Here is a 20,585-nt window from a genome sequence, read left to right as displayed (position 1 = left end):
AGGTATGTTTATGCAGATTACCTACTTTTGTAGAAATTCATTAGTATACTGAATCATAATGTCCATACTAAAATGTTTTTAATTTAATAATAATAAATTTTAATTAACAGTATTAGTAAAAGCCTATTATTATATAATTACATATTCTAAAACCATAGAATTATTTAATAATTTTAATTCTTAATACTGCTTAAGAGTTAAGCTCACTATAAGTGTTCAATAATATTAATAAAATTTGAAACTTTTATGAAATAATATAGTATAATTCAGGCGCAGATCAAGAACATATTTATGAAAAGGGGGGGACATAAGGACGAATCTAGAAATTTTTCAAGGAGGGACGCATAGAAAGCAAAAAAAAAAAGGTCATCAGATAGAAAAATAAAATACATTTTATATAAAAAAATTAAAAATTAAGAGTTTACGGGGGGGGGGGGGGGCGGCATTTGGACAACCCTTTGAGTCCGCGCCTAGTATGTTTAAATTATTTAAACTAAATCACTGATTTAAAACATATAACGTGGTTAGACCCAATTATTAGAAAAAAACAAAAAACAAAAATATAACTCACCAAAATATAATATATAGTAATTTTTTTTGTTACAGTTCAAACTAATATTAAATATTGTACTATTAAAATATTTTAGTCTTTCATATTTTACAAACAAGAAAGAATAGTTTAATGAAAGCTTCATACGTTCGGTAGAAATGGAATTATATCAAGTTACAATTATCAATTATTACAGGTAAAATATTTTATTATCGATTAATTGATGGATAACAGGATAAGAGTTAGATGCTACTATTTTATAATAATTTTAATTAATTTCCAAAAATAAATTTATCAACCAAAACCCAAGGATTATTAGTATTTATTTAACAGTGTTGACCATAAAAGTTGGATAATTCCCGCTTTTACGAACTGTTCTGTATCTTTATTACCATTGGTTATAAAAAATAACTTAAATAACTCTATTCAATGATCAATGATAATATATTGCTTTATATCTAATTTTAACCTATTTTCTAGTTTTGTTTTGAACGATATTTTCGATTTCGGTTTTAGACATTTTAGTCGATATCGTGAATCGTGATATCGTCCTCAAATCAGTTTGTCTTGGTTAATTTCCAGTTAGATGATGGTTAAATTATTTAAAGTTCGACTTGAGGAATGTTCAACACACAACAAAACTATATTAAGGATTAAGAAAGTTATTTATTTAAATACTTATACACAGTTTTAATAAAAATAGAATTACATTAAACTTGACAGAATCGCTGCTATTACGACAAAAAATGGTTTCTTAACCCAGCGAATAGTGATGGCGACGTAATAAGAATGCCTAATCAAAAAAAAAAAAAAATAAATATTTAAAAGACTTATGACTTTATTGTTAAAAGATATAACTGCGCATAATGTAATTTATTTTTAATACTAAGTTAAGAATTCCCAACAGTTCTATACGCCATGTATTCACATATAGAAAAAAGATGAAATTAACATTTTTTTTTTTTTCATTTAAGAATATTTAGTATCTGTATACATTATTTAAACAATAAATATATTTTATAGATGTTTTATTTGAACATGTAAACTTAATAGAAGATCAAATGACACCACTTAAATATTTAGAAATCATCGGTTAAAGTTGATTATATAGTATAAGTTTTATGGGTAAATTTAGTTTCATTTATTTTTATTCTACAAAGGCAGAATTAGCTTTGAAACTTTAATAGATGATAGGTAGGTATTAAAGTCGTTTTAAGGATTGTTCAAGGTCTAGGTGGGAAGAGGCTATAGATTTATCATCGTCGAAGGTAGCAATTCAGAGTATTCTAATTGAAGTATATCTGAGGCAAAAATATAAAAGTGTAAGAGCTAATATGCTAGCTTGGGGAATATCTACCGTGATAGGTTTATCATTTGTATATGAAATATGTATCGTCTGCTCAGCAGCCACAAATGTGCGAGTTGTTAGGAAGAATTTGAGTATAAAAAATAAGGGGCCTACTAAAAATTGTTATATAACTTAAAGAAGGTGATCCGTGTTTATTAATCTCTACCTACATTGATTATAACAATACGATTTGTTTATTAGTTATTACTCATAATTTATAATTAATAGCTTACATAATTTAATGCAATAGCACAAACAACATTATTAAAACAAAAATTATATTTAAAATTTTTATTTACATAATTATTTAAGTTTTTTAATTTTTTTTTTTAATAACAAAAAAAATATTTAATTTCAAATTTCTATGCAAAATATTTTATTATGTTCATAAAATCGTATATTTCAAACGAATAGTTAACTAGTTATTTTCTATTACTTATTACTTAATGAGTAATAAAAAAAAAAAAATTGTACCTATTTAAAGTTATATGAATTTTGAAGGAGAGTAGATAGAGGCACAATTGCAGTACTTCATCTTTCAATTATCTTTTAATATATTGATCTACTAATCCTCCTAAAAATTAAATTATTTATAAAGTAGGTAATTTGGTATAATTAGTAATTATTGATGAATTATTCACTCAGAATTTTATTTTAATGCATCGACATACCTACTCAAAAAAAATTATGTACTTGGTAATATGAAGTTAATAATTGGTATTATATACATAAAACTATGAATAATGTATAATAAATGATAAATGATTCGTAGTGGCGTAGCGAAAGTTGATCGTTTGGTGTTGTCAGATATTTATAGAAAAAAAAGGATAATATATCGTTATACCTACTAATAAAAAAAATAATAAATGATGATGATAAAAAAATTGTAAAAATAAATTTTTTTTGTAATATTGAGTAAGTATGAAATATGTAATGATAAATGATAATATTTTTTAAAAGTTAAATTAAATTAAAAATTATTATAATTAATAATTTAATTAGTAAGATAGATACTATTGATTCTAATGAAAATAAACAAAGATAAGCCAATATAAATGGTTGTACATTTTTTATTTAATCAGAAAATTAAAATAGCATTTTAATTTTAAAACCATAGTAGATTATTAAGTAGAAATTGATTTTTAAAAAGTAAGTATTTTCTAAATAATTATAGTTAATCTTAGTATATAGTTGTTACAATTTATAAAAATACAAGTTTTACACAGTGGTGTTAATTTTGCAGGTGTTAAAAGTGACTATGGTAAACATTTTATGTCAAAAATATTTTTCATCTCATCACTCAAAAATAAATATTTTCTTGAAGTCTTCAAAAAAATATCAAGTAAAAGTTTTATATTTTATAAATATTTTTGATTTTTAAAAATGGTCATTATATTACTTTTCCAGATTGATTGTTCATTAATATTTTTTTAAATTAAATAAACATATTTGTTTTCAGAATTTTAGCATCTATTTATTAGATAGTTTAAAAGTTGTATGTTGAATGATTGAAGGTTTAATTTATTATACATTTTAAAAATACTAATTTTTTTTAATATTACAACCACATAACAAAATTCAATAATAACATATATTATATTATTTACACTAAAAGTTGAGGTAAGTAAAATACAATCAGTCAATTTTTATTGAAAATGATGCACCACAAGAACATCCATCCTGTGCTTGTGGATTTCTTATTAATCTAAAAGCAGCTCTGATTAACTGTTGTTCATAGTCAATTGTTGATCCTTTGATGTAATTTAAAGAAGTTGTATCCACCACTATTTTAATACCTTGCTTTTCTAATACACAATCATCTATTGCAATAGTTTTATCTAATTCAAACTTGTATTGATATCCAGAACAGCCACCGCTTTCAACACTTAGACGAAGAAATTCATCTTGGTCACAAATAGCTTCAAGACGTTTAATACAATCATCAGTTACTTTCAAGTCTTCTTCAGCTAGTTTTGATGAAAAATGTCTGATTGTCTGTGAACCTGTTATAAATTTGAAACATTTTTGAACATTTTTAGCCATCAACACAGTAAATGTCATTTTAAAAGTTATCACAATTAATAAAATCAGCTTTATTTAGTATATACCAATAATAATTAAATTAGTATTTTAGTAATTATTAATTATTTGTTGACCTAATGATTGGATTTTGGTCAATAATAATAATAATAATAATATGATATATTATATTTATTGGTTAACAATATGTCAACTTATGAATTTTTGAAATAGAAAATAGAAATAATAGAATTAGTTTGACTATCTCAAATATCAATAGATTAAGTTAACATTTTTTTTTTCTTATCATCATAAATCCTGTAGATTTTGACGATAGAATAATATCACTTTATACCAGCCCCTGATTTAATTATGAAAAAAAAATATATTGTTGGTAACACTAACAAATTTTGGATAAGATTATTATCAATAATAAGAGGTTAGCAGTAGTGATACCCACAAATATATGTATATATATATTACCAAGTATGTGATAACAATAACGATAGACCTAAGAAATAAAAATGTATTTGTCAAAATAAGATAAATTGTCATTGAGTATTTATTCATATTTTGTAAGTTTCTTCCTTATTTAGTTATGTCTCATCAGTGACTTTATGAAAATAAATATTTAATTATTCTATATATATTGAGCAAACTTGAATATTATCGAAACACAAATCTCTTATGTAGCTCATTGTGACGAGTAAAAACATTAACGATTAACTTCATTCTTTTTTTTATTATTAATAACTAATTCCAATATGTTGTCATCAATTGGACTACAACCATCTAATCAAACACTGAGGCTTGTGGATAAAGATCGGTTGGTTGCCCAACGTGTAAGAGTAATATCTGACGCAAAGCTTATATCCAAAACAACAGAAATAGCTAGGTTGCAACAAAATTTGTTGAATAATTTTAGTGATTTGACTACTGATTTTGATATCATTCAAAATTCAAACAGTGATGATCTATTAGACTTAGGAAATAGTCAAATGTCAACATTTTTCCGCGAATTTTCAGAAAATCAAAAAACATGCAAAGAAGAAGAAAAAACAGCCTCTACTAACTATAAGATTATAAATGGATTAGGATTTTACTATTGTGATTCATGTCCATTTATTTGTTTAAATGTCAAAATTATTTTGGAGCATAATGAAAAAAGTGATCACTTTCATCATTCTTCACTTAAATCTTTACTGAAAACAAAATGTATTGGATGTGATAATATATTTTTTTCAGTAAATGTTCTTCGAGTAAGTATTTAGCATCTATATTTTACTTTTTTATTATCAAAAATTACTATTTTTTATTCCAAATAACTATGTTTATTTTATTGAAAACAATATTTAAGTTACTCTAAATGATCCATAATATCTATTGTCTATGATATTGATTTATATTTGAAAATATTTATAAAATATACTGAAAAAACCTATTATTAAAATATTTTCTTTTACATTGTGATTTTATCTCATCAAAAATTGTTTTATTAGCCTAAGTATTTTTATCTTTACTGATATAAGAAATTGACTTGCATTCAAATACATTATAATATACCCAATCAACAAGAAAGTTTGTTAAATATGTTTAGCTAATTGATTTAAAATTTCAGTGTCATTTGATTGAAGACCATGATGTTTTATCTGTTGAAGTTGACGAATTAGTACAGCTTGCAATTGAAGCTAATAAAGAAGACACTTTATACAACAATAGTAAATAAATATTGTATATTTTAAATTAGTAGTTCTTAAATAAATTATAATTAATAATGTTTAACATTTTACAGATGAAACATCTCAAACTGAAAACAATAATTTAGCAGATTCTAATGATACAATATTAGATACTTCTGAATTTTGTCATAGATCAAATTTCATTGACACGCGAAACACAGGTACCTAAAATATTTTTATTCTATTACTTAAACATTAAAATTGTAAAAATGATCGCCATACTTGATGCATCTAAGACTATTTGTTCAAAATCTCAGGTTACAACCATTTTTTTTTTTTTAATTATTTAAAATATAATGTTTGGTATACAATATTTTAATGCATTGATACATATAATATATCTACAAACTACAAATTATATTAATAAGATATCCTTTGCATAGTATGTAGAGTATTAACTATTATTAATTAAATAAATCATAGTGCTTATAAATAATTGTTATTATTTAATAACTATAAATTTATTGCCCCCAAAATAATAGTTATTTTATTTATCCATGATAAGTATTTATATTTAACTACATTATAATTTTTCTTAATCTAATCGAGACCAAAATGCATGATTTTTCTTATCATTTTAGGACCATTCCAATAACCTTTAAGCATTATATTCCAGTAAATAAATGGTAGTGCATGTTTTTTCAGTAAAAGCATGCTTCGTAACTCATTCCCTTGATTTATTGGAAATGTTTCTAACGGCTTTAGGTTATAATCAAATTCTGCTAGAATGCATTTGCTATATCCAGTTACTAATGGACAAGATGTGTATCCGTCATATTTATCTTTGATGTTCTTACCATTCATCACATTTATCATATTTTTAAGAACGATAATACTTTGTGCTGCTACTGCAGCTCCTGTTTTTGATGTTGGACAACTTGTACAATCTCCAATTCCAAATATGTTCCCATATACATTATGACGTAATGTATAAGGATCAACATCTAAGTACCCAGTACTGTTACTGAGACTAGATTTTATTAGAACATCTGGTGGACCCATTGGTGGAGTAACATGAAGCATAGAATATTCTATTGATTCGGTTTTATTTGGTTCATCAAGAAATTGAAAAGTGGCTTTGTTTTGGGTAGAATCTATTTTTATTAAATTTTGCCTTGTACCAACTGAAATATTGCGTGCATTACATATTTGTTGTAATTTCTGTGCATATTTTTTAACTCCAAATATTGCAGGTGTGGATGTTTTATATATAATATTGGCATTGTTTCTTTTACCTTTTCTTCTTAAATAGTCTTCAGTAATATACATAATTTTTTGAGGAGCTCCAGCACATTTAATTGGTGTATTGGGAAATGTAAATATTGCATTTCCACCATTGAAATTCTGCAAAATCTGATAAGTTTTTTCCACATATTGAGATGAGTAGTTCGTACATACTCCACTATCTTTTTTATCAAGAGCTTCTCTTAAGCCAATGATTTGATCATAATTAAATTGTAATCCAATAGATACCACCATATAGTCATAATTAATTGTGTCTCCATTTGATGTTGTTACAATATTTACTTTTGGATTAAAACTTTTGACTTTGTCTTGGATCCAATTCACATTTTTTGGAATTACTGATTTTGTAGAAGAACGGGACTGGGATATAGTTTTCATACCACCACCAATCAATGTAAACATAGGTTGATAGTAGTGTGTGTCATTAGGCTCTAGTATGATCACATCACGTTCATATTTTGAGAGCTTAGCTGCCATCGTACATCCTCCAGAACCTCCACCAACAATTAATAATTTACAACTATGATGAATATTTCTAGTAATTACACAATTTGAAAACATTGCGAAAAACTTTATAAATATTTGTTCTTTAGATGTTAATTTCTGGATTAATAACTGTTTATATTTTGATATAATTTTCACTGTCAATTATATATTATTAAATACGTTAATGCATCCACGATTATTTCTGTTATCTTTATACTCAACAAGTAATGACTAATAATAATATAACCTCTAGTCAAGGTCAAAATATTTAAGTAAATAATATTATAATGTTATGTTCAACAAATAGTCATACTCGCTACTTCATATGGTACTTTGTGGCGCAGCATATAGATCTACAGTAGTACACACTCTACACCATTAGCGATGAAGATAAAATTCTAATAATATCAAATATTAGTGTATAATATTAATATATTTATATTATATTTATTATAATAATAAATTGATAAATATGAATTCTATACCGTCGAGTGTTGACTATTGATTAGGATAAATCTGATTAACTACTTGTGTTCGCTGTGCCAGCTTCCTATCTGTTTACTATAAGTTACAGTGCCGACATTGTTGATAACTACATTCTAAAGGGACAGGTGTGCTGATTTAATTTAAAATTAGAATATTGTTCACCTTTCTCAATGTTCAATTTAATTTAACAATATATATTCGAAGTCCGGCTGGTTTTTAAAACCAGCAATAGATTATGATATCCTGTTAACACTTTCTGACGTCTACGTATGTTTCATAATATATAATACTTCTTGTGTCGTGTGTTTGTAACCTGAAATGCACTAAAATCATAAAATAACTGTCACGGTGAATTACTAAAAAATAATACGATATGTAGGAAAATTAAAAAAAATCGTTGTCTTATTCGTACCTGTGATGTCGTAAACTTTAGTATAAACTGATTTAGTAATTATTATCGTTCGAACACCACTATTGTTTATTGTTTATAAGATTATACTCCCACCACAGGTGTCTCACGGAAAACGTGATTTTGTTGGTACGAACTTGCTATTATCGACCGCCCACATAAAGCTACACACATTATAGGTTTAATAGGTATATAATGGTACTCTATTATAAATAAAATTTTGTTTAAATGGTTTGCATTCATAAATTTATAAGGTTTTGTTTCATTTCCAAATCATTTTTAAACAATTTTGAGTAAATGTACATACCGTTCAATAAATATTCAAAATAGGAACTATTATTGAATTTTTTCTTAAAATAGTGAAGAAATTTTGGATGTTGGCTTTTTATTTAAAAAAATAATAACACGGTTGACGATAAAGTTGTAATGATTCACTAAAAATTATAAACAGTGTTTTGCGGTTTAATTCATTTTCGATTAATATGATAAAATATTGGCCGTTATAGTATACCTAATTAATAGTAATTAATAATAGTATGAATATTGGTTCACGCCAGTGGCGTAGCTAGAATTTTTGAATGGGGGGGGGGGGTAGGTTTAGGTATATAATTATTTAAAATATATTTACAATCTATACGAGACAAGGTATAATGAGTAAGTATGATGACATGCGTAATTTGACATAAAGTAACATTAATAGGAAGGCTTCCAGCAGTGCCACCTGACCAGAATTTTTTTTATTTATTTATTTAAATCTAAAACCATAAGAGAAAAATATTTATTTTTTTAAATTGAATTTCTAATTTTGAGTATATATAGTATTCATTTCTTAATATTCATATTTATTCACTTTATTTTTCTGTCTAAAATTTAATTTATACCTATGAATTTTTAGTGGATCGAGTTAATTGTTCTACTGTTTTAGTATACAGTTTCAATTTTGTGTGTTCAATAATAATATTTTAGATAGTATTGTATATAATAATTATATTTTTAAGTCTTACTGAAAATAATCAACTATTTAAATTTTAAAATGTTCAATGTGTTTTAACATTTTTCAATAGAAAATAGTTCTACTGAAAATTATCATTCAAATGATGCTTGTGATGATTTTTGGGAGTATCAAGAGCAAGTATTTAACGGACTTCAAGAAAAAAACACCATTGAAGATACAAATATTATAGAAAAACGTTTAAGGTTAGTAAATCAACACTGAGAAAGTATCGTATGAAGTTAAAATTAAGTTTACTGGGTTTTTTTTTTTTTTTATTACTTTATTTATATTTCCACAATCTGTTACATAAATTTAAAAACAATAAGTGAAATTGATGAAATGGTAATTATGGCGTGAAGGACGGATTAAAGATACCTTCCAGTGAAGGCACTTTTACAGTTAAAGATGAAAAAAAAAGAAAAAAAAAGAAAAAAAAAAAAAAAGTGTTATACATCGTTAGAGAATATCATAAGGAAAGATAAGTGGAAATAATAGGTAGATATGGAAGAAGAACCAGGGGAGTTAGATTGATCTAGACTAATAGGTCCCTACACCACCGCCTCTTCAACCTTTTTTGTGGGTTGCCGGGTATATTTATAGACGCAAGTTCTTTGATTAAAGGATTTTTGTGGTTTTGTAGGTTGAAATTAAAACGTCTGTAGAAGGTCTTAGCTACATCGTTGACAGAAGAGATGGTTAGGTCGTTATGTAATGTATGATTTGATACATAGAAGGGTGCTTTGGTTATAGCGCGGAGGACTTTGGACTGGAAACGCTGGATACGGTTGACATTTGTAGGTTTTGCGGAGCCCCATAATTGGATTCCATACGTCCAAATAGGTTTTAAGAAGAGTTTATATATTAGTAATTTAGTGGACAATTTTATATGATGAGAAGTAAGAAGAGAACGGAGAAGACGAAAACGATCGTTTAGAGTTAAGAGTTTGTTACGTATATGTGGAGCCCAGGTGAGACGTTGATCGATGGTGATGCCTAGGTAGCGAATGCATGGTGCGACAGGTAGAGTTTGTTCATTAAGGATGATGGGTGGACATTTTTTCTTTCTAAGAGTGAAGGTACAGTGTATGGATTTAGATTCATTAATTTTTACTCCCCATTCCTTATACCATTGTTCAAGGAGTGAGAGATGTTCTTGGATGTTAAGGGAGGCAGTGATAGGGTCAATATTGTTGGTTATTATTGCCTTGTCATCGGCAAAATCACCAACAAGGGAAGTGGGTATTGTTGGTTGGTCGGATATGAAAATGTTAAATAAAAGAGGAGCAGTGACTGCACCTTGAGGGACTCCTGCGTTTATTGGTTTCGGTGGGGAGGTGGATGATCCGTAACGTACCGAGAAGAAGCGATCTTCTAGGTAGGATTTCAGAATCAGGTAGTAGCTAGCTGGTAGAATGAGCTTCAATTTGAACAGTAGACCTGCGTGCCAGACGCGGTCAAACGCCTGGGAAACGTCAAGAAAAGCACCTGTACAGTATTGTTTTTCCTCTAAGGAGAAAGATATCTTGTCAACTATTCTGTGAATTTGATGGATGGTGGAATGTTTGCTACGAAAACCAAATTGCGAGTCGGGTAAGGCTTTTGTTTCTTCAACGGTTTTAATAAGTCTTTTTAGGAGCATTTTTTCAAAAACTTTTGATAGTATTGGTAGCAAACTTATTGGTCTGTAGGATGATGGACAGTCTGGAGGTTTTTTTTGGTTTCAGGATAAGTATAACAGAGGAATACTTCCATAGTAATGGGAAGTAGGATAATCTGAGCATTGAATTATATATGTAGGTCAAAAGTATGATAACTTTTTTGGGGAGCTGGTTAAGTATTTCTGCTGTTATTAGGTCGTATCCGGGAGACTTTTTTCGGGGAAATTTCGAAATTGTATATTTTACCTCTGCTGGAGAGAAGTGTTTAGGAGGAAGGGACATTTGTAACGGTATGTCAAGGAATTGTTCAACTTCATTGATTTTTTCCGGTTGAAGGATGGTATTGTGTGGTTGGAATGTGTCAGCGAGGTGGTTTGCGAATATATTAGCTTTTTCCATGTCAGAGTGTACCCAATTGCCACTGGCGTCGCGTAAAATAGCTGGAGGGTTATGCACGCGAAGAAGTTGTTTCGTTGCCTTCCAGAGAGAACCGTCTTTTGTCGTAAGTGATTTTAAGTGTTTAGTGTAAGATTCATTTCGATAATTTGCTAGGATGCGTTTGAGATTTTGCGCGAGTGCATTATAGTGGCATTTATCAGCCGGGTATCTAGTTCTTTGCCATAAACAGCGAGCCCGACGTTTTTGTACTATAAGGGTACGTATATATAAAGGAAGAATTGCGGTGGGTGTGTGTGGTTTCGATGGTAGAGCTGAATCCCATGCTGAGGTTTGTATATTGAGTGTTAAGAGATTCACCGCGTCATCAATGTCAGATGTGGTTTTCAGCCGGACTTTTAGACTAGTTTTTTGTAGAATTAATTTTTGAAAATTTTCCCAGTTGATTTGAGAATGTAACGGTGGTGCATTGTATTGGTTGGGCAAAGGCTGGCAGTCTATTGTGAGTAGAATGGGGGAATGATCTGAGCATGGAGCGTGGAGATTTATAATCGAGGAGTGGAGCGTGCTAGGGATTTTTGCTATAAATATATCTAAAATATCCGGTCTCTTTCTAGGAGACGTTGGCCAATAGGTGGGGTTGGGAGGTGAGATGACTCGTAGGGTATTGTGAGTGATACTTTGTAAGAGTGAGTTTCCTCTCGGATTTGTGGTGCGGCATCCCCATTGAATATGTTTGGCATTTATATCGCCACCAACTATGAAGTTATGACCAAGTGTATGAAAATAAAGATCGAATTGATTTGAATGTATGGCGTGTTTGGGAGGACAGTATATAGCTGCTATTGAGATGGGAATGCTGTTAATTGATATGGATACCGCGCAAGACTGGATGTAGTCTGTTTGAAAATTAGTAAGTTGGTGCGATGCAAGTGATGATCTAACATAAATTGCAGCACCTGCATGTGCAGTTCCATCTGGGTGGTTAGTCTGATATGAGCGGAAACCTGGTAGGTTGAGTGAGTAGTTGTTTGTAAAGTGCGTTTCAGATATTAATGCAATATCAATTCTTTTTTCTTGTAGAGTGATTAAAAATTCATCTTTGTGATTTTTTAGGCCATTTGCATTCCATGAGAGGATCGTGAGAGAGTTGTTGGTAAATGAGTTATACGTTGTGTTTGACATTTAAAAGATTGGTCATGACTGTTGTGAGGAGAGAGATAAGTGGGTTTATTATGCATTTGAAGTCTTCTAAAAATTTAGTTAGTACATTGTTATCAATGCTAGATGTTTGTTGGGTATCGGGGAAGTTTGGCGGTGGTGTGTTACCTGTATTAGTAGCTGCCACTTCTGCGTATGAGTGATGTTGAGTTCTTGGAATTTGTGTCATTGGATGTGGTGTTGGCTGGTTGATGGACTGCGAATGGTGATTGGCTGGTGGTGGTTGTTGCTGCTGATTGCTATTTCTTGAGTTGTAAGGTTGGCGGCGACGCTGTTGAAGCTCTTTGTATACAATACAACCTTTGTAGCTTGCAGGGTGTTCGCCGTTGCAGAGCGCGCATTTTGCCGGCAATTCAGGTGATTTGGTGCAGTTTGCGGTGGGATGGGTCCCACCACATTTAACACAGCGAGGAGAATTAGAACAGTAGCTCCTTGTGTGGCCGTAGGTCTGACAGTTTAGGCATTGGGGAATTTCGCGGCGCTTGTGAGGTTCTTCTACTTTGATTTTTGTGTTTAGTAGGGAAGTAATATTAAATATTTCCTTACTTATAGTTTCAGGAGCAAGATCAACAAAAAATAATGGTAGTGCCTTTTTGGTTTTTTGGTGTTTTATATTAGTCACTTGCCTTACGGTAAAGCCGATCTCTTCTAGAGCAGAAGTGATTTCAGTGGGTTCGGTTGTATGATGAATATTTTTTATAACTGCTCTGAGTGATTTATCTGACTGAGGTTGAAAGGTATGGTATTCTGCTTTTTCGTCTTTTAAAAAGTGTATAAGTGTTCTGTAGTTATCAGGAGTGTCTGGTTGTATTTTTAGATGCGTGGTAGTTGATTTACAAGTGAAGCTATCCTGCCCAATTAGATCGCCAATTGCATTTCTTAGATTAGAAAAGTTAAGTATTCCTTTTACATATATTGGTGGTGGTTGGTCTTTTTTGTTTGTTTGTGTGATTACGGGTTCGTTTTGATTATTAGTGTCATCGTTATCAATAGTATCGGGTTCGTTTTCAGATAAAACGGAGTATCGGTTTGGCGAGGAAAAAAATTTTGATTTTTTCTCTTGGATATTGATCGGGCTATTTGGTGAACAGGGGAGACTACGTTTCGAAGGTTTTTGTTGTTGCTGCCATTCGGAGCTTGATGATGGAAGAGCGTTGTTAATCACTTGATTATTAACTATTTTAATTGGTTGTACCGTTTTAGCTTGTTTACTTTTAGGCAGATTAGATTGCATGGTGCGGTTATCTGGTTTGCAGTCCAAGGGTCACCGCGTTGACGGTGCCTGGAGTGACTGATATAGATAATTTTTTTTTTCTCTTATGCTATTATTAAGTAATTACCTAATTAGTTAATTAAATATGTTACTTTTTTTGATGTAGCGATGATTGAAGGTGCTAAAGTGGTTTGATAGTATGAGTTGAAAGTTTGCTGCGACTTTATATTGAATTTGAAAAAAAAATTAGATCGTAAACCGATAAGATTAACGAGTAATGTATAAACATAGCTCGGGAACAATGAACTGCACGTATGCGCTGTACGGTTGCTCGAGCTGAACTAGGTTTACTGGGTTAAATTACTTAAAAGTTACATTTGACTTTTATTCATATGATCGTATTACTGTATAAATAAATGAGTTAGGTTTATTACCTTGCCGTTAATATCATAATTATGTAATATATATGCATGCATATGTGCATATATTATGCACTATATACATGCATATATAGTGTAAACTGTAAACACTAAACTATTTAAATTACTCGTTTAGAATTTTATAATTGTTTATAATATATTATTATATTGTTCTTTTTTCGAACTACACTCATTATTTCAAAATCTATTGATGTATTTGAAAATATTTTTTTACGTTATTTTCAGTCTGAATTAAACAAAATTTTGTTTTTTTTTTAATGTATACTTTTTATCATTAATTTATGAGTATTATATGTATTTGAATTTTGAAGTTTAAGTAATCTAAAATTTTGCTGGGTTTCCTTATACCTCACCATTTTTCTCAACTAAATTTTAAATACTTATATTTGATAACGTCTTATAACTCATAAACTACACGTCTTAATTTCCGTTTTTGTGTATCGAAATAATTCGAAAAATATCCTGCTTCAGAATATAAAATTAGAAATGTATGTTGTATTGTTGTCATTCAAAAAAAAAAAAAAAATATATGCAATGATAAAAAATATTAAAAAAATATTTTTTAACTATGGATTTTTTTTTTAAAATCGTAATAGATTTTAAAATAGTGAGTGTTGTTTCATGTTAGATAAAGAAATTCTCCAGTTTAGATACTGATTACACGTTATAATATGTACTATATAGTAGAAATTTCCAAACTGTTTTTATTCAAGTCTGTCTACAAATAGAAAAAATTTCTTGCATCTCCAATGAATAATATATGGTAAGTGATAAGATATTGAATATGGTGTCGTAGTTTTCATGAAATTTTCTATAGTAATTTTTAGCTGGTTGGTCAATTGTGTTAATTATTAAGTCTTTGCGTTGTGTTTTATTTGTTATATACCACGGAGCTGAGGCTTTAAGTCGGAGAGTGATTGATTAAAAGGCTTAAATTAGTTGAATTGTTCGGATTTGAGAAGGTTTGGTGTAACTCCAGATTTGTGTATAATAAGCATTTTATTATAAATATATTATAAGTAATTGTATATCAATCTAAACACTCTAAACTTAATATTTTAAAAATATTTAATGTATTTAATACGCATATAATAACAGAAAAATGGAATACATTATCAGTTATAATGTATAATAAGTAGGGCTAGGATCTTAATGCCCTAAAAAATCTCAAAGAATGTCTTTAAAAAAATGTAAAATTAACTTAAAAAAAATCAAAAATGCATTTAAATTTATTCATTATAGCTTAAAACTTGGAAAAAAAAAATTAAAAATGATACTAAAGAAGTATATTTTTTTTCTTAATTGTATAATTGTACGTTATTACTTGTTTAGTATTTAAATCGGTGTAGTGATTTAGCCGTGAAAACGTAACTGGTAGATAAAATAACTTATGCATTTATATTTAAATATTATTACATGTATGTTATGCACTATAATAGTTTAATATTAGTATTACACTACCTATAATTATGTATTAAAAATCAAAACAAAACAAATAACTTTGAAAATAATGATATGCATTTACGTATATATAGGCAAATTATATAGGTATTTAAATATAGGTACGTATATACGTGATTAATGACTATAAATCACAATTTAAATTTTATAAAACTGTGTTATTTAGTCTGCAGACTATAAAAGATAAAACCAACCATATTTAAAACTACCTTATCTAATTACGTTATATAAACAATTTAACAAGTTTTATATCAGTATAAATACTTTAATACTTCTAAGAAAAAAATTTTAAATTACTATGTATAGGTACTTATAATATAGCTATCCGTGTAATTATATTTTTTCATGTTACCTAGTTATTTAGGTGTTACGTTTGACACAAATATATCTTTTAATTGGCATATTATTTAAATATTTTAAAAAAACTATCTATTCTTGGGTTTATAACTAGAACGTGTAAAGATTTTTCAACTCAATCACTCAAAAAATAGAAACTTTATACTTCTTACCAGTACGTTCTACTTAGAATATAATAATTGTATAGTCTATTCGCTTTCTGATAATATTTATATACAATTATTTTAACCTATGATTGTTTCCTTCGCTTTATATTCTACAAATGTAATATTTCATGTCAATTTCATTCATAATATAAGCTGTTATTAAATACTCTAAAAATAAATAGTCTTAACGTTTAAAGAAATATATCTAATTTAAAATAAACATAGACTGTTCAGAACTGTTTAATTGTATGTCACTTAACGCCAATCTAGGTCTACTTATACTTTTAATATATTACACAGAATCAACTATGGTATGAATGCTCCTTTTTTTTTCAGAACCACGAGATTAGTAAATTATACCAAAATCGGTATATGTAATGTTTACTCTATTGAGACTATTTTTAATTATATTCATTAGTAATAAGCCTCGTTTTTTTGTTATTTATTCTAATGTTTCTTAAATTTACCTAATTTTTACTTAATGTATGTTTTATTGGGCATTACTTAGCTCATTTAGTCGTTTGTATTTTATAATAAATTAATTAATATTAAAGTATCGTGTATTCGTATTGTTTAATTGTTCTCAAAAATATATACATTTATAATATTCAATATTGTATAATATGACATTTATATTATGCTAAAAATAGATGTATATAATTAATTATTCAAATATTTTAGGTGTACTAATGGAAAGTGCAAAGTTAGATTTAGCACTGAAGATAACTTGATGTATCATACAAAATGTCATTTAGACGACAAATTTAAATGCATAGAATTCGAATGCCAGTTTACTGATTCTAAGTGGTTATCTATGATGACACATTTGTGGAAAACTCATAATATAGACATGGAAATGTTTGGTTGCGACCAATGCGGATTCAAGACAAATAGGTATTAAGTATAGTATGCATTTAAACAAATATATATAAATTAATTTTTAAATGTTTTTTTATATAAAAATAAAAACCAATATGTCCCTTACCTTACATATATAAAGATAATTTTATCATACTATGTAATTATAATACTATAACCTTAAACTATAAAATATACCTTGGAGGAAGAGGTTTTTTTAAAAACCTAGGGCAGTATATACCATTATATATTTGGATAAAAAATATTATTATTATTTTTAATAAATTACGACTTAAATGCGTTGTGTTCATAAGAAAATTAAAAATCAATGTAATGCATGTACAGTACATACTTATATTTTATATCGTGTTATTGTATAATTAGTTGTTAGTTATTACTTATTATTTACTACATTACAATTTGTTTGATGATTATTTTATACATAACGGTCTAATATATTATGTGTAATGTATTTTTCGTTATTAATTTTGCGTTTTTGTCGACTTAAACGTTTAATTATGACTAAATTATTGTTAAATCTATGCGTTTTCAGTTTATACAAATTGAATACATTTCATAAAAACATTCATAAACAAGAAAAACCATTTTTGTGTCCTGAATGTAAGAAAGGATTCAAATCGATCAAACAGCTAAGGAATCACAAGGTATACTTAAATGTATGATTATATTATCATGTACTGCCGGTTTCCACACTTATCAATATTCACCCATACATTCTATATAATACATATTGTAAATACTATAACGTAGGTACCTATATATTTTTTTTTGCAGAAAAATATAGGAAATTAACAATCAATAAAAGTTATAATTTTTTAATTTCTGTTATATACATATAATAAAAAAATTCCATAAAACTAGTGTCTGATATATGGGTGCTGATTACAAAACGCTATATAATATTTATGTTTTTTTTATAATTATTTCTGTAACATAATCTTTGATTAAAGTGTGAAAAATCTTTAGAATATTATGACCACCTAAGGAGAAATTACATTGAACACGCTTTTAGCTATATGAACTAATGTAATGATTTTTAATTGTTTTGTAGAAATTCTAAAATATTCCTGGCTTTAGATTCTGAGCAAAGCGATTATGAATATAATGATTTTATAGTTATGTTTTGTTTTTGCATGTATGCATAAATGATAAATATTCAAAAATATTTCGATTTTCATTTTGAAAGGTAGTTTTGGATAGAAAATTGAAGTTTATATTTTGTAATGATTAAAATTAAAAGTTCTCATTTTTTTCTTCAAAATAATCGAAGGAATAATCAATAAATGAAAGAAGAACGGATATTTTTACACAAATTTAGTTTTTGATTTGGTTTTTTTTTTTTTAGTGTAAATCGAATACAAATTAGTTGTAGATACTTGAAATTTCCGCCATACATCTACATGATTATTTCCTATACATGATGTAACTTTCAATATTTTTAGACACTGAGCAATTTATAAACATTTGAAATATTTCATTTTTTCCATTATTTTTTTTTTTTACAGGCGATCCATGTGAAAACCGAGAAGCCACCGCCTAAGTTAGAGCTGACGTGCCCGCACTGCTGCCGCAACTTTGCCACGAAGCACCTGTTGCACCAGCACATTGCCGGCGTTCACATCGGGATGCGGCCGTACACTTGCCGAATCTGTGGGTACGCGACCGCTGTAGCCAGCTCGCTTAAGCTCCACCAACGGTTGCATACAGGTGAAAAGCCATTTTCGTGCGACGAGTGCGGCTTCCGAACTGCCGATCACAACACGCTGCGCAAGCACAAGATGCGGCATACTGGCCGGAAGAATTATATGTGTCCGCTGTGTGATTACTCGTGCATACAGGCCTCTTCATACAAGAATCATCTCAAGTCTAAACATCCAGGTATGGTATGACATGCAGTGGCAAAATCAACGTTTTTAACATTGTAAATTAAAATTTATCCGCTTAACTCCACCCCCCAATCTAATATGAATTTTTTTTTTTTAACACGTAAAAATTTAGGTTATTAAAATTTGATAAAACTTAAAAATGGATTGAGAAATAATTGTAAAGTATAGTAAAATGGAAAAATATATTTATTTTGTGATCCTACTGAACCAGCAAAAAGTTAAAAATGAGTTTAATAAGTAGATAGTTGATTGAACAATTAGAGCACTATTAATAATAACGACTTAATAATAATTAGTAATTAATAAAGATTCATTATGAGATTTGGGGCATTATCGACGGTTGTATCCTTGTTTTTCCAAAAATAGATAATAGTTTATATATTTAATTTATTATTTGGTGTTGTTTTGCTCTAATAAATTATAAATGTATATTTAGATTCTTTTTACCCATTCGTCCCTCCCATTAAGATATAAATATATAGTAATAATATGCAACTTTAAGTTTTTGGTTTAGATATATTATTTTGTCTTGTCATTAGATTAGGTTATATAAACATGTGAATATTTAATAATAATAATTAACACAATATTTCACGATATATCGGTACAGGGATGGACGACGGTTTCGTGTATAGCTGTAATATGTGTAATTTCAAGACCATCCGGAAAGATATATACATGCTACATATTGTCAAACATAAGGAGGAAACGGTGCACATCAACGGCATATGCGAACCAATCGTCAACTTGGATGAGGTAAGTCTAGGAAACACAATAATGTACAACATGATCGTTGTGACGTTGAATTATCGTTAATTAGCTGGGAGTATATTTGATTTATTAATTAATAATTGTTGTTCGTTTTTTTTTTTAGATGCTCAATGAAAAAGAAAAAATTCAAGCCGAAATTGTTGAACAACCGTATTACCCCTTTAACACTATCAGAGTTAAACCGATAAACACGATAAACAACGAGACCGTAGAAAATACTATCTAAAGGTTAGGTTTCTTGTTCGTTTATAATATTATATTTCTGTATCAGGTTTCAGCACATGGATCAGCAGGCGGATCATGTCGCGCAATATGTACAAAGGATTTGTCGAAATATTTTACCATCAAAGCAGTTCATAACTGCTACCGTTTAAACAACCAATCGTTCCTAATTTGACTGTATTCATTTAATGGTTATTGTTTGATGTTAATCAATGTTTATTTTGAAAAAAATAAATTAATTTTAATTTTAAAATCCAATTGGTTTTATTTTGAAAATAATACCTTTGTATACTTATATAGAAACAATTTTGGAAAAAAAAAAAAAAAAAAAAAAAAAACATGAAAATATAAATATAATGTATGTTATGAACAATAATAATATGTAACTCTATAGTCACATTATGTTTTTATAGCCAAATCAAAGGATATAATTCATATAAAATATATTTACAAATAATTAAGTACATTTGTTGTTGTTTATACAATAGAATATATTTCTGAAGTATTTTCTGTCAATATTGTCATGAAAATATATTTAGATGAGTAAACATTAAGAGGTTTTTAATTTATTTGTTATTGTTTAAACATAAAAAACATTGATTTCAATTACTCAATGATAATTTATCCAACTGATAGAATGCAAGTATAATGATTGTATT

At 28.2% G+C, this 20,585-nt stretch overlaps 3 protein-coding genes across 3 annotated transcripts; 1 reads left to right on the top strand and 2 right to left on the bottom strand.

Moving 5' to 3' along the window:
- Positions 1–3,480: 3,480 nt before the first annotated feature.
- On the bottom strand, positions 3,481–4,031 carry LOC112596027 (iron-sulfur cluster assembly 2 homolog, mitochondrial). The gene has a single exon (XM_025341470.1). The coding sequence runs from the start codon at positions 3,957–3,959 to the stop codon at positions 3,534–3,536; it is 426 nt and encodes a 141-aa protein (XP_025197255.1). The 5' UTR covers positions 3,960–4,031; the 3' UTR covers positions 3,481–3,533.
- A 441-nt stretch (positions 4,032–4,472) lies between these two features.
- On the top strand, positions 4,473–20,151 carry LOC112596077 (zinc finger protein 99-like). Its single transcript, XM_025341558.1, has 9 exons — positions 4,473–5,176; positions 5,536–5,635; positions 5,710–5,817; positions 9,347–9,479; positions 16,850–17,062; positions 17,580–17,691; positions 18,553–18,925; positions 19,544–19,689; positions 19,808–20,151. The coding sequence occupies exons 1-9, from the start codon at positions 4,682–4,684 to the stop codon at positions 19,928–19,930; spliced, it is 1,803 nt and encodes a 600-aa protein (XP_025197343.1). The 5' UTR covers positions 4,473–4,681; the 3' UTR covers positions 19,931–20,151.
- LOC112596078 (sulfide:quinone oxidoreductase, mitochondrial) lies at positions 6,122–8,305 on the bottom strand. Its single transcript, XM_025341559.1, has 2 exons — positions 8,286–8,305; positions 6,122–8,196 (listed from the first exon to the last, which is right to left on the bottom strand). Exon 2 carries the CDS (start codon positions 7,460–7,462, stop codon positions 6,197–6,199), a length of 1,266 nt encoding a protein of 421 aa, XP_025197344.1. The 5' UTR covers positions 7,463–8,196; positions 8,286–8,305; the 3' UTR covers positions 6,122–6,196.
- Positions 20,152–20,585: the final 434 nt, after the last annotated feature.

This window comes from Melanaphis sacchari, unplaced genomic scaffold, assembly GCF_002803265.2.
Source record: "Melanaphis sacchari strain LSU unplaced genomic scaffold, SCAv2.0 Contig2_pilon_pilon, whole genome shotgun sequence".
NCBI lineage: Eukaryota > Metazoa > Arthropoda > Insecta > Hemiptera > Aphididae > Melanaphis > Melanaphis sacchari.
This window is presented reverse-complemented; position numbering and strand designations above follow the sequence as displayed.